We start from the raw sequence: 14,461 nt of genomic DNA on the forward strand, positions 1-14,461 counted from the left end.
GACGGCGGCGGCCTCACCCTGCCGCGCTAGGGCCGGGGAGAAGGGCCCCGCTCCCACCCGCCTTAGGAGGGAGCTAAGATGAGATCTCGCTCTCCGTACGGCGCCGAGAGCGTCCTGTAGCCTTTGGGCTCCTATTTACACCTGTGCAACCTTATAACGCTTTAAGCTATTTGTGTTTAAAATAGGTAATATCTGAGACATGCTAATATAAACCATAAATATAGGCTATAAAGAATTTCCAAAAATAGGGCAATGAGACCAATAAAAATATACATGAAGCAGAATATTTTCTAAAAGACTACATTCTTACAAAAAATAAATAATCCATTTGTCACAGCATCTGCTCCACAGCCAAACTAAGAGCAAATGTCAAGTGGTGCTGCCAGAGTGTAATGCAAAAATGACGTATTTTCTCTAACCTTTATCATCGCTCTGTGATCATGCTTTGTCTTTAGTTTTATCAGATTTTCTCAAAGGGAAGAAACCTGATGCATCGCTATGAAATGTAAAATGGGATGTATGTGTACGTTACCTTGTCACACCGTCACTCTGGCAGTATTCCATGGCACAAAGCGAGAGCTTTTCCCTTTGCTAAAGGAAGCACTGCCACCTAACAAATACCCTTCTAGAGGATTTTCATCATTACTAAGAATGAACTACATACAATACAAACCAGAACAGTAAAAGACAAAGAGATAGCTTGGAAGCTTATTTTATTATACTTTGGTAAGTATGGTTTCCTGTGGATCAAGACAGTTAAACAAGTTGTTTGAACACTCCCTTCCTCCCCAGTATAGTTTGGTATCATCTTGCCATGTACTGCTGAACACACTTTGGATTCATGATAGATAGAGGCATATCATTATAAAGAGTGCTTTTCCTAATGGTAAAATTGTGCTTTTTTTAATAAAAAAAGATGTTTGAACACTTTAGGCTTAATTTTAAAAAACCCAAAATGATCTATTAATGTTGCAAAAAATGGAATTTCTAGGTTGATGAAATGCTGATTATAATTTAACAGCAGCCATTTCAGATGACATGCTGTAGTAGATTTTTTTCACAAGTTAAAAAATATATACACAATATATCATCTTAAGATGCCTTTGGCATTAGAAATGTTAACTAAAATACAGAATCTAAAACTCAAAACTACTGTAGGTAGCTCTTCTACAACATTTTTTACAATGGCTGTAAAACTAACTGTTCTGACTATATGCATCATATACAATGTGCTGTCTCATATACCATTTCCACAACAGTACCCAAAAATATTTTAAACAGGAAATCCACATAAATAATGCTTTAATTGTAGTGAAGTATATGACCAACGATTTAAAATAAGTACCTTTACAACAGAAACATATCCTGATGTAACCAGCACATACAGTCTGAAAGATAAAAAGGGACTCAAATAATCTCTGGTAAGGCCATGAGCACCTTGTGTTATGAAGAGCACCAAGGCAACACAGACAGGAAACACAAAAGAGGTAGTGTGCCATCTGTTAAGATGTATGTGTCCACCACGGACTATAATAAAACAATGTTTAAGAAAAGAAGACATATTGTACTGTGGCATAATTCACTTTTCATATATACGCTATTGCACATTTAGGAGCATTAGCCAGTATTGCTCCTTAGTATCATATGTTTCTAGCTTTCCTCAGGATGTTTTTTTTTGCAGTGCTGTTAAAGAGATCGCTAAGAACACTAGAGGTCCTGAAAAATTCCATGTTCAGATACTCAGTTCCAGGAAATTACGCAAGAAAGCACCAACCAATATTTTTTAAATATTTTATGAAAATTGTTGTAGTCCTTTCTTTCTTTCTTTCTTTCTTTTCTTTTTCAATGCCATTTCTTCTTAGGAGGAAGTCTTTTTCTTCCTGAGGTTCTTTAACCAACACTATTCAAAGTGATTCTTCAGTTTCCTAGTAATTTTGCCTGTAATCGATCGTTACTTTTGCATTCAATCTATGCAGCAATTCCACATGGATGCAAAAAACCCAGGACAGAAACCTTAAAGGAAGCACACTGAACCACTTTCTATGAAGTGCTGCTGTCCTGGTTTGAGATGAGGAAGTGCGTTAACTTGAACAACTGGAAGCTGATTAGTGTCCTGAGTGTGAAAAAAGAACTGTGTCTTATGCCAGCTGCCATCTTCAATCTGCAACACACAGGAGCAGAATATTAAGATTCACATCAAAGATGAGATTCAAAACACAAAAGGAAATTGTTCCTAAAGAATGAGAGGAGGAGGAGGAGGAGAGAAACATTTCTTCTCCCGGCAGTTCCTAAAGAAACTGTAATTTAACAAATGCCATTTCTCCATGCAATACCATGGGCACCCCTGGCAAAACTGTAACTGTAAAAAAGCCCATCCTGGAATCCACCCGCAGCGGATGCAGACCCTGTGCAACACAGCTCAGAGCAGAGCGCCTGTCACTTTGCAAGCTGTCACTTTGCTCATACAGACTCCTAGTTCTCTTGCTGAATTCAGCTCTGAATCTGAAGAGTAGGTCTCAGGTTATGAACTCTACGTGCACTGGAATGACTTTGTTGGCCCCTGAAGAATAATCATGGCGAATGAGAGCTGCATTTTTGCTATGAACTTTGTATTGATTATTCTAATCCTTTAAAAATCTCAGTAAAAAAAATTGATACCTCATACAAATTATAGAATAACATTATAACATTGTCTGAGGCTGGGAGTGCCTTGATGTGTGCAATCACTCCATTCTTAAAACCCATCAAGTACAGTGGACACCACTGAAAAGTGAAATCCCTGCAGAGAGGGAAATGTGTGAAATTCTGCAGCAGATCTGTACAGTACATAGTTTCCCACAGAAAGGGCAACAGACCTCGTAAAATCTCACAGAAAAAGGGCACTTCTCAATAGCCACCACTGTATGCCTTAATTTTTCTCAGGGATTAAAACAGTCCCATCAGACTGGGAGGTGGGGAGAAGGGGTTTCAATGGCCATACCTTAGCTGCATGACACAGGCTAGAGCATCTCATTAGTATGCACTAATAAAGGCTGGAAGCATAACAGCTTCAAAGTGCATCAGTAAAACCACTTTCTGTCTTGAGATTAAAAATCTCACTTGACACCACTGTATCGATATGGAAGCAGTCTCATGTCTTTCATTATTGTACATGAAAGCAGAGATATAAAATACTGAAAGTGTAAAGTGCTTGCCTCCTCTATTTCATAGTGTTCTACCAAGACATTTACCAAACGGCTCACATCTTGGTGAGTAGAACAACCTAATAGGCATTAGAAAGTTAATAAGCTCTTCCAGTTTTTTCTAACTAGAAACATGATTTAATATTTTAGTTAGAAATGGAGTCCATTTCCAATCATCATTATTTTATTAAATAAACAAACAATTAACTCATAGTCAATGAATGTAAAGATATTTAGTCATCCAAAAAAATAATTTCCATCCTGTTTCAACCTGAGATTTGGTGTTAGATAACCTCAACAGAACTCTTACTGAAGCCTGAACTTTCATTTTGAGAGTAACTGTTCCTGAAGTTTCCCTGAGGACCTTGTTATTTCTGTTCTGATCTCTCTCCAGTGTCTCAGTAAAGACTTGAAATACACGACACTCAATGCGAACAGCGAGTATAGATACCCTGCATTACTGCAATTGTTTTTACGTTTGGGTAGATGTTGAATTCAATATCAAAATGTTGGCATATAAAGGTATATGCAGAACAATGTAAGAAGTAAGCTTTAAGGGATGTTCATCTAAATGATTGTTATTTATTTGCAGAAAGTTAATAATGTCTAAACAGTAACTCCATTATGGTTTTAATAATGCTAGTGCTAAAAAGTATTTACCATGCATTCATCCGTAAGCACCTTCGGTTCAAGTAGCGTATTTGCTTTAAATATTTGACCATTCCATCCTCTGAAGCTAACAGATGTTTTCTGGCCACCTGCATTATTTAATCTCCACATTGGTGTGTTCAGGCAATGAACAGTGATGCTGTGGGTTGCTTCTGAGCTCAGTAAATGAAGGAAGTTCATCTGCACTTTTCCAACGCCGAACTCCAGCTACGTTCCAAGAGAAACGCATCATTAGACTTACAGCTGAACTATGCCAAATGACCACAGCAACACAAAGTGACGTTGCACATACATGTGTGGTGTTCAGGCATGGGAGCGCTTATACATGTTTACACATTGGGATCAATGCCAAAGAACATGATTTGTGTTTTTCAGGAGAGCTGTTAGGTTCTATTACAGTGATTACTATAAACAGAAGCTTTCATAGGACATTTTCAAAGCTTAAATATAAACATTTGCTAATGCTTACAACCTTGTTGAAACACAGCTGGGCAGAAAACATTTTTTAAATAAGGAAACTGAAACAAATGATTCTGTGATTCAAATAAAGATATTATCAGCAGCAACGTTTTAAGTGCAGCTACATCATTCTGCTGGTTAGTTGTCTTAAACCACAGGTTACAGCAATACCTACATCCCACTGAAATCCAAAAAATTCGTGAGCATACTTTGATTTTAGACAGAAAATGTAGTTACTCATTACTCAACAAGAATTTCTCCAACACTAGATCATATTCAGGGATCTTCCAAATGTAGGAATGTGTAGGGGAACTTTATGGTATTTCTGATGCTCTTAATGACTACAGTGCATGTGCAAAACTCCACAAATACAACATTTTTATTCCCAAGGGTTTGAAGACTACACGTAAAGAGGAGCAAGGACTAATGACATAAAGGAAACCACTCTCTGCCTAATGGCATTTAAAAGTAGCTAAGTGTTGAAAAGTAGTCATCATTTTCTTACTTCCCATTGCAATGACCTCAGCATCTCTGCACTTAGCTACCCTGAGTGATGAGCTACTAATGTAGCTTAGAAGCATTTCAGGCATATTTTTATGCTTTGTATAGAAAAGTATAACGCAAAACAAAATAATGTTACCAGCATAGAAGGTGAGTAAATGAACAAAGTGAAAGTTAAACTAACTCTCCAGAAAATCTGTAACTTCTGTAACAGAATATGTAACGTCCTTCCACAAAGATGCATATTAAAAAAAAACCCTGAAATCTAACAACTTTTTAACGAGCTAAATAAACAAGCATTCATTTGTTCAGAGTTCCAGCAAAGATACAGTCTTTCTGGACGCAACACACACCTTTGTCACAGATAGCGGCGTTAAACATGTCTGACCACCTGCAGTGAAATTGCAGAAAACTTCAATGGCATCAGAAGGACATCCAATATTCGGGTCAATCCAGTATTTTCCTAATCGTATATAATCCCAGATGGAAAATAAAACAAAAATATAATTGTTACTGAACAATTTGCTAAAATATTCACACTTTTTGGCAAGTATTAGATATATTATCTCCATAGCTTCAGTATGAAATGAAAGAAAAGGAACATGGAAGTCTTTTCACTATTATAATTCTACTAAAAACAGATACTGAGGAAAATTATCATAACCATTCAATTCTGATTACATATACAATGACTTTTGAATACTAACAGAGTTTCAAAAATGTTTTCACTTTCTACAGCTAAATAGGGAGAAAAAAATGGTATGTCCAGTCTGCTCTTTCTGTATTAAAACTTAACTTTTTTTCTTTGGGCTTGGCTTTATACAGAGAACATAATCAGGATGTAAAATATCAATCTAAATTCTCTCGCTCTCACAGCGTCTTGAAGATCCTTTCTTTCTCCACTGTCTTTCTTCCATCAGACGCTTCTACCTGACATATGCTAGTGAAGTTAATAAGGCGTATTTGCCATTGTGAATCCATGGGATTTAGTCCAATGAATGAAATAGGACACATGCAAATTATACCAGAATTTAGTTTCCCTTAATTTATGGTTAAATACGGATGAGCCTGTGCTGTACTATTTATATATGTGTGTGTGTAATTCTCTGAAGTGGAGGAGTGTGTAAGTGACCTCTGTGGCCCTAAGGGACTAAGATTTATTTAGGAGAGCACAGGTCTAATAAAGCTTAGGCTCATCTTTACTAGAGTCTTAAAGAATTGATCTGTCCTTATTTATGCCATACAACAGTGATTTCCCTGTAACTTCATTTCCCATTTCCTCCTTAGCTTATTAATGATAATATTTGATAACAGGGATATTTACAGGTATTTATTATTTTATTAGTCGCTCAGAAACCAAATTATTTCACAGTATTGACATTACAGGTTTAGATAATTATGTTTGGTTTCACATACTGATTCAGGATCTTCTGGGATACAACAACTGTCAGTGTCTCTGACAGTGGTTGTGTACTGTATGCAATTTTCTCATTAGGGATCTAGAATCTGATCCACACAAAATTCATTACAGATTAGCTATAAATACTTGGGAAACTTTAACTCACAAAATTAGATTCAGTTTCAAATTTTATGAATGCTTTTTTATTTTTACTTATGTATATAATCTTCTCTAATATCTATATAATATTATTTCATCTTTAAAATTCAAAAATTTTATCTTAAATAAAGATAGCTGTGTCAGGCACACTGCATAATAAAAAGATCAACACATTAGAATTTTGATGTAGAACGTTACATTTGGAAGCAACACATTTCAAAGCCTAGTTGTGTTCAAGCTTTAATGAAAGTGGGCACTTACCATCTGCTACTTTACGTTCACAGTTAAGTAAATCCCTGCAGATGCGTGCTGGGTTATCCCGTGTGCCAAGGGGGTTCTTGATGCTGTGCAGTAAATTGCTAAGGTAGTGCAGCGTTTTGAATATCTCTGTACTGTGATCTAGTAAAGTTACTTCAGTATTCTGGTATTTCTGCCAGGGGCCATTAGCAAATGTGTTACCACAAAGACATATCACAACAACATTATATGCAGTAAAAGTCAAATGGCCATTGAGTAGCCAGACAGAAGCAAAGTATTTATAATGCATGCAAACAGACATATAAAACAGGGGAAGAATAACATATTCCAATAAACAAATTAGTACATTTTATTAAAATTATCAAAGCAGTGAAGTTACAGGCAGGTTAAGATCATGCAAATATGCCATCATTACATGGTGACATAACAATATGGATACAGGGAAAAAAAGACAAAAAGAAAAAAATTAGTGCATTTTTAAAGTCTACTTCGCAGTTTCAGATTTTGAACAGTGAGATCTACTTTTAGACTTAATCTATAAAATATATGCAAATATATTTGACTTCACCCACGTAAGGAATTTTCTTGCAATCGGTGGGAACACACACATGCATATATGGCAATATTTTTTGGATCAAGGCCTGAATGCCACTATCATTATCTGCAGCTGAACAGATACAGTCTGATACATGTGATAGTCAATAAATTTCCATTACTGCCAATCATGACAAAAAGGTAGAAATGCTGCTGTTTTTCTTAACTTAATTTCAATTGTATCCTATAAATCCTAGCATATTTAATTATATTCTACAGTAATTACTTGCCATCCACGATTCATTTAAATTGTCTTTGTAAAGAAGCCCTATTCTGTCCTCAAAAATAGAATTATAATTGCATACCCTGTATGACAATGTAAATACATTGAAATATATTACCTCTAGCTGCAGTGCAGCGTTTGACTCAATCAAAGCTTGAACAGCAGCGTTGATGTCCACTTGTTTCTGAAAAAAAAAAGATAATTCAGAATATAAAAAGGTGGTAAATTCTTTGAGCACTGTAGCAAGATACACAATTGCTTCATTCTTTTGTCATTTTAGAAAATAATTCATTGTAAACACTTACTTTTAAAATAGGATACTCCCTTCCATTTCCAAAGAATGCAAGCATGCATATAGAAAAAACGTATTTATTTTGTATTAGCACCCCCATACCCAATTCAGTGATCACACTCCGGGAACCTGGAATAAAGATACTATAATAATTGTAGACTAATGTCCTGACTTATTCCTCCCAGCCATTTAATTTATACACTTCAGAAAACCAATCCAGGTAAGTGTGAAAAGGTGTTATTCCTTTACAGAGAAGCACACAAAGAATATCTCAGTCAGCCATCAGCAGCTGACAGATCAAAGCAGTGTTCGTGATGCATGAACTGTCGTGGTTTAGGCCAGACTGACCACTGAAACAAGTTGTCTTCTAATATATATACACAAATACAATTCTCTAAAGCTGTGAATTATTCTTCTAAAAGGTCCATTGAATTTCTTTAGTCCAAATCTGTGAGTTCCATCTATCATAATAATACCAAGACCGACAAACTAGCCTCTGAAGGAGGAAGCCCTTTTCCTGCGTATTCTTTGCTGTTTGTATGATATATATACCAGACCCAGACAACAGGTTTATTTATTGTCAAAGAATTAAGTCACCCGCACAAATATCTAGTTCTTGCAATTTGTCTTCATTCTCTGCTGTTTGTATGATGTATATACCAGACTCAGACAACAGGTTTATTTATTTTCAAAGAATTAAGTTACATGCACAAATATCTAGTTCTTGCAATTTGTTCTCAGATTACATATATCATTACAGCTTTAGAACACTTCAGATATTGAATCTGTCCTAACTGGCACAATCCCTTAACAAACTCAATCTGTGTGTGCGTGTGTATTGGGAGAACATCTGGGCCAGAAATACCACAACATTTTCTGTTGCTATCTTTTAGAGTGTTCAAATGCAGAACAAAGGCGAAAAACCTTTTAGAGTGTGACAGAGTTAACCCATGTCAAAAGTCCACAAGCAATGCCCATGAGCATTCCCTGTTGAGGGCTCAACAGTGTGGCAGAACAGAACTGACAGTGTAAAATGGAAGGTTCAAAAAATGTATTACTGTAGTGATGGAAGTTGTAGAAAAATACATTTGCATTTCATGTGCAAGTGATGGAACAAGCAATGCATTTAATGAGGATCTTGCTATTTTCACTGTCAAAAGAGAACTGTATTGTAGGTTAGGGTTGTTACAGAACTTACTCTTGGTCCTGGTGGTCCAGGTGGTCCCTGGAAAATGGGAGAAACCAGATATTAGGTGCTTCATATGTTTCTATAATGCAACCACAATGGAAAAATACAGGCATGTTTTTTTATGCACTTACAGGTGGTCCTGGCTGGCCCTGAGGTCCCTGAGGCCCCTAGAAGAAATGGAGATAAAATGCAACAACTTACACATAAATATGTCTGCTTTTATATTTATATATTTTTAAATCACAAAATGCCACAAAGCATACAATGAAGAAGATGTAATAGTGGTTTTGGTAAAGCTGTAGATTATTAGTTACTATTCTTAAAGTACCATACATGTGAATATTCCTGTCAGAATTGCTGGGTTGTCTGGTTATCTGTGATATACTTATGATATTAAGGGAACATTAGCAGTCATATAAAGTATTAATATATAACACGCTATACAATGTGTCAGCATTATATGCATGTTGCCAATACAAGTACTATAAATGATGAGTGATCATAAAAGCACTGTAAGTAATGTTATGCGTAGTTGTAAAAAACTGACTGATCTGCTTTACTCCATGAATATCTGCTAGGCATTTATTAGCTTCATTTGTTAGCAGTGTCAATTTTCAGCCAGAACATGTCATGTTCGTTGTTTCACAGTGATATTGCAGGCTTCCTGTGTATTCACCAAGTTATGCCCTTGTTCCCTCATCTTAAGTGGCATCATTTTAGTGTGTAGGATGATGCAGTGGTGAGGAGAGGAGGAGAAGGAACAGCTGTTTTTCCCTAGCTTATACTGCCTATAACGCACGTAGTCTTAAATCTAAGTTTTAGGCTTGCCTTGGGGTTAGACATGGACCCTCCCAAAGACAATAACCCCATCTGACTTATTCTTTCTTTGAGCAACTATTCACATTAAGATGGAATGATTATGAATATTTAGTATTGTACAGTGGTACTTGTGTCGCTGTTAGATTCTCTTCTTCAATCTCTATATACTCAAAGCCTCTAGGAGCTGCTGTAACATAAACAATAGCAAGAAGACTGGCAAGGAAAAGAATAGGTAGCAGTGCCTTAATACCAGCAAAAGAGAAGAAGGAATGAAAGGCATGGGCCAGACCTGCATTATGTATTAGTAAAACCTTTTAACATAACCAAGTTGATGTAAGCGAAGCACTCCTTAGCGAGCGCTGCTTGTACCAGTTATTTGAGCACAATAAGCCGTTCCAGCAAAAGCCCTCTTACACCAGTATGGTCATGCTAGTAGGAAGTCTCTGCCAAAAGAGAAATAATCTTATCTGACATTGTCATGCTGACAAATATTGTGAAACTGGTATAGCGAAAGAGGTATTAAGTTGTAAATCACTTAATATAGTAATAAGAAGTATTCTTGCTGTGAGATTTCAAAGCAAGAGCTTTGCGAGTGTCACGCTTCAACTGCTGAAGTTGGGCTGTGCTTCAAGCTGTGCATCAAGGGCAGCTGGAAATGGTTAAAGAAAGGACAGGCGCAATCTAACATTGATTCATGTGTATTTAAAAAAAGGATCTCAAAGCAGATAGGAGTCACTGAGGCTCCAAATTTATCAGTTCTTAGGAGAAGACCAGCTGCATTTCTTACTATCTCTAGACATATTCCTAAGGCAGAGCACACGGTAGCCACTGGGGAATCCATCTCTCAGAGGTTACAATGATCTCTGCAGCTGCACAAGTTCAGTGTGCCTGCACATCACCTGCCCGGGCCATGCCAGAGGGGCTCAGGTGCTGGATTATGAAGGGTGTGAGAAGTGGGGGCCAACATGTAATTCCTAGCACCAGACCTGTACCAACAAGGCTATATTGAGGGACTGCAAATGGCTTTGAGCCTAAGATCCACATTTTACACGTGATCTTTGGAAAATAGGGGAGAATCAAAACTGAAGTGATTTCCAAGTGTTTAGAGAGATGGTATTCTAATACTTAACTAAGACGACCTTAATGGCATAAGCTCCAGGGACTGCAAATACTGTCAGCTTTTCAACTGATACATCCTGACCCTACTCATTTATGTTTCATCCACTTACACTATAGAAGAGACTCTAAGCCATCTTTTAGGTAAATATTTACTGATATTTTATAAAGACATTGATGATTAATGTTGGAAAATGGAAATAAAAGAATAAGTAGTTTTAGCATATACAGTAGTATAGAAATCCCCGTGGATTCTGTGGCAAGTACCTAGCTTCCCTTTACTCTTCTGAGTTTGATTATTGCCCAGCTTGAAATTTTCTTTGAAATCCTATTACTATTAAATAGGCATAAAATATTATTATTGTGATTCATTATTACAAAACTGATGAGAGATGAGTTTGCAGAGGTGACGTTCACTGTTTTGGGGTAGTCCCTCGGTTGTTGCCAATCAACTGGGTTTCACAGAGGTACACTATTGTATGCCAGTTGAGAAGGCTGACCCCCACATTTAATTAATCAGATCAGCAACTCAGGTGCTGTTAGACTGCTGCAGGATACCTTCAATCCCATGTGGATATATTACTGGACTGTCTGATGGTGCTTTGTGAAGTATGTTTGGTATAAAATGAAAGAGAAAGTGTGAAAAACAAACTCGAGAAATAAACTTGACAGTGTAAGGACATATTTGTTTATCTTGGTTCAGGACTTGATTAAGCAAATACCAAGTCAAGGCAAGGCACAAAGTTTTCAACAGTTTGTCCCTAAGTAACCACTGCTCTCTGATGAATAGATGTCCTTGTTCTGGGTGCTGAGATTTAGACATTCCAGTGGATTTTTCAGATGACTGAATGCTTCAGTTAATATTCTATGTTCTTGGCATGTGTCACAATTTTAAGACTCAAAAAGTCTTGGGACAAAACTAGTTCAAATTTAAGTGGCTTCTGAGATAGAACCGAATATTTTAAAAATCAAAACCTGCACTGTTCCAATGAATTTAAGGTATTTTGCAAAAGAGGAATGTGATTTGTCTTGATTCACTGTCTCCTTGCCAATAAAACCCATGTGAAAAAAGGTAAATATTGAATGCTATTTGTTAAGTATAGTGAAATACTTTTGGGGATATTACATTTCTTAACTGCATTAAACTTCAGAGGGCTATATCAATTTCCTTTAAAAGCCTTTAAAATATAACAAAACTGCAGAGAGTCTGTTGAAAATCCTGTAGAGGTGTTCTAAAAGTTCTTTCTGTTGCAGAGCAGCAAAATAAGGTTAAATTACACTTTTCATGGATTAAGTTAATTGCCAAATGTTTTACTGGAATGTTCAGGATTACCTTAACAAATCTAGTTAATCTACCCTTTGATCACATTAGAATTTAAGTAAGAAAAGTGTAATTCCAGTTCATAATAACAAAAGCAGATAATAGAACAGTTAGTTTTAGTGTGCTCTTTAATTCTTTAATCACCCAATTTGATTGCTAGTACAGAAGTTCAAAGGCAAAAACCGCAATCTTTTTCTAATACTGATTTTACACTCCGTGATACATATGCTTAACTTCGAAAACATGAACAATCCCAAGGACTTCCATATTTTCCATGACTTTTGAAATTTTCCAAGAAAGTATTTTTAACAAAACTGATTAATTTGAAGCTTTCCCTGACCACTTCAGTCATTTCAGTGTTATGTCACTGTATCTCATAATGGGTAAAGCCTAACAACATCCTGCAATATAATAGTCTGATATATGACACAGTGTAATAACTGCCATTAATGATTGTAAATCTAAGATAAAAGATGATAATAGAAAACTACAGTTTATGCCTTATCATATCATATTGTTTCTTTTTTCACCTTGAGGATAGTCACACACTGGAACACATTGCCCAAAGAGATTACCGAGTCTCCATCCTTGGAAGTGTTCAAGACCCAGCTGAATAAACCCCTAAGCAATGTGGTCTCATCTCAGAGCTGACTTTTAAACAGGAGGTTGGTCTAGAAATACCTTGAGATCCCTTACAACATGGATTATTCTATGACTCTATTATAATTCACTATGTGACATGCCATGAAATAAAAAGAAAAAAATTAAGAAGATGAAAACACACTTTCAGAAATTTCAGAATTCTGAAACTATATTCCAAGATGCATTTCATGTTTTTATAAATGTTTCAATTACAATGATATTAATATTTTGAATTAAAAAATATTGCCTCAAGAGCATAAGAATAAGAGAGGAAAGTTTCCCAAGACACATAGAGCAAGCTTAGTTCCAAGCCTTAATTCTTTAAGCAACTTTGAATATTTCTAATTTCTTTTTCAAAACTTTTATAAGGCATTCAGGTTGGAGTTGTACACAGGTGGCTGCTAAAAGCAAAATACACTAAGGAGAAACTATATGATTTTAAGTGAGGTGGGGTGAACGGCAGTGTAAGTGTAACAGGAACAAGATCACCTTGGCCAATTATTGGAAAAGAAACTAATTACAAATCTGCCATATAAAGTAATGTCATAGGTATCAACTATCATTGTATTCATATTTGCTCTAAATACGATAATTTAATGCCTTTTCACATAGCCGTTATTAATCGGAGACAAAAAAAATTGTTAGAGCTAGTAATCAAATCAAACATTTATTAATGTACAAAAGCTAATGTAATATTCTTACTGAAAAATGACAGACAGCAAGTTCATAACCTATCAATGCTGCCTACTGCTACTCCAGCTGGCATACACGGCATGGACACCCAGCCTCAGCTCTAGGCTTCTCCTGAACCTCTCCCTCTTTAGACAAGACCATATAGATGTATGAACATGTGTATGCATGCTGTGCTGTGAGGCAATGGAGCATTGACAACACATGCGAAAAAGGATTTTTCTTTTAGATCTGAACTGTGACAGATTTGGAGTATGTGACTGCTATATGACCAGGGGCCATACTGCCCGACAGCATGCACCAGCTGGGCATATGAATGAAGGTCAGACTTTTGACTCATGCTACCAGCTTTCTTGGCCAGCGCTCTCCAGGAGCACAACACCACCGTCTGGCGTTCAGAGCATGCAAGAGTACATTCTGAGCAACACAGGAATAGTTTTTACACAGCCAAAAAAATGAAAGCATGAAAGTTGTTTCATCTTACCATTTCACCCCTTGTGCCCTTTTCACCTCTCGGTCCCTATAAGAAAGTGAAGCTGTTAGTCCAATATGCTTTCTAGCTGCCTCGGACTGAAATAAGCAAATTAACATCCATGAGAGTTATACTGCTGACATGAAAAGTCCAGTCTCATCTGTGGAAGTATTTACAACTCTGGGGCTTTAATTTTCCTGTACTGTTAGAAAGCTAAATTAGTTGAAAACATCTTGTAATTCCTATACGTGGAAAGCTGTTGTTTTCTTCAGATTGTAAGTACATTTTTTCGCAGTACTTTTAACTGTCAGTGTTCTCCCTGTCAATCAGCTGTACTCTCTACAATTTGATCCACTGTAGCACATCAGTGCTTCTCCATCTTAAGAGTACAGAACAGAACTTGGTACTTTCCATCACTGAAGAAATCCATTGGTTACATGTCTGTTTTTATTACCCCATTAGTTATCCTCTCACAG

The 14,461-nt window shown here is 36.5% G+C and overlaps 1 protein-coding gene across 1 annotated transcript in view; it reads right to left on the bottom strand.

The window, feature by feature from the left end:
• Window positions 1–1,874: 1,874 nt before the first annotated feature.
• COL24A1 (collagen, type XXIV, alpha 1) overlaps window positions 1,875–14,461 on the bottom strand; it is a 178,394-nt gene continuing 165,807 nt past the window's right edge. Inside the window, exons 54-61 of the mRNA XM_009884884.1 lie at window positions 13,998–14,033; window positions 9,057–9,092; window positions 8,935–8,961; window positions 7,563–7,628; window positions 6,631–6,799; window positions 5,165–5,274; window positions 3,843–4,058; window positions 1,875–2,161 (exon numbers count right to left, since the gene is read on the bottom strand). Of these exons, the coding sequence (XP_009883186.1) occupies window positions 2,015–2,161; window positions 3,843–4,058; window positions 5,165–5,274; window positions 6,631–6,799; window positions 7,563–7,628; window positions 8,935–8,961; window positions 9,057–9,092; window positions 13,998–14,033 (807 nt within the window). The 3' untranslated portion in view covers window positions 1,875–2,014. The remainder of the gene's footprint in view (window positions 2,162–3,842; window positions 4,059–5,164; window positions 5,275–6,630; window positions 6,800–7,562; window positions 7,629–8,934; window positions 8,962–9,056; window positions 9,093–13,997; window positions 14,034–14,461) is intronic.

Source organism: Charadrius vociferus, unplaced genomic scaffold (genome assembly GCF_000708025.1).
Source record: "Charadrius vociferus isolate BGI_N301 unplaced genomic scaffold, ASM70802v2 scaffold163, whole genome shotgun sequence".
NCBI lineage: Eukaryota > Metazoa > Chordata > Aves > Charadriiformes > Charadriidae > Charadrius > Charadrius vociferus.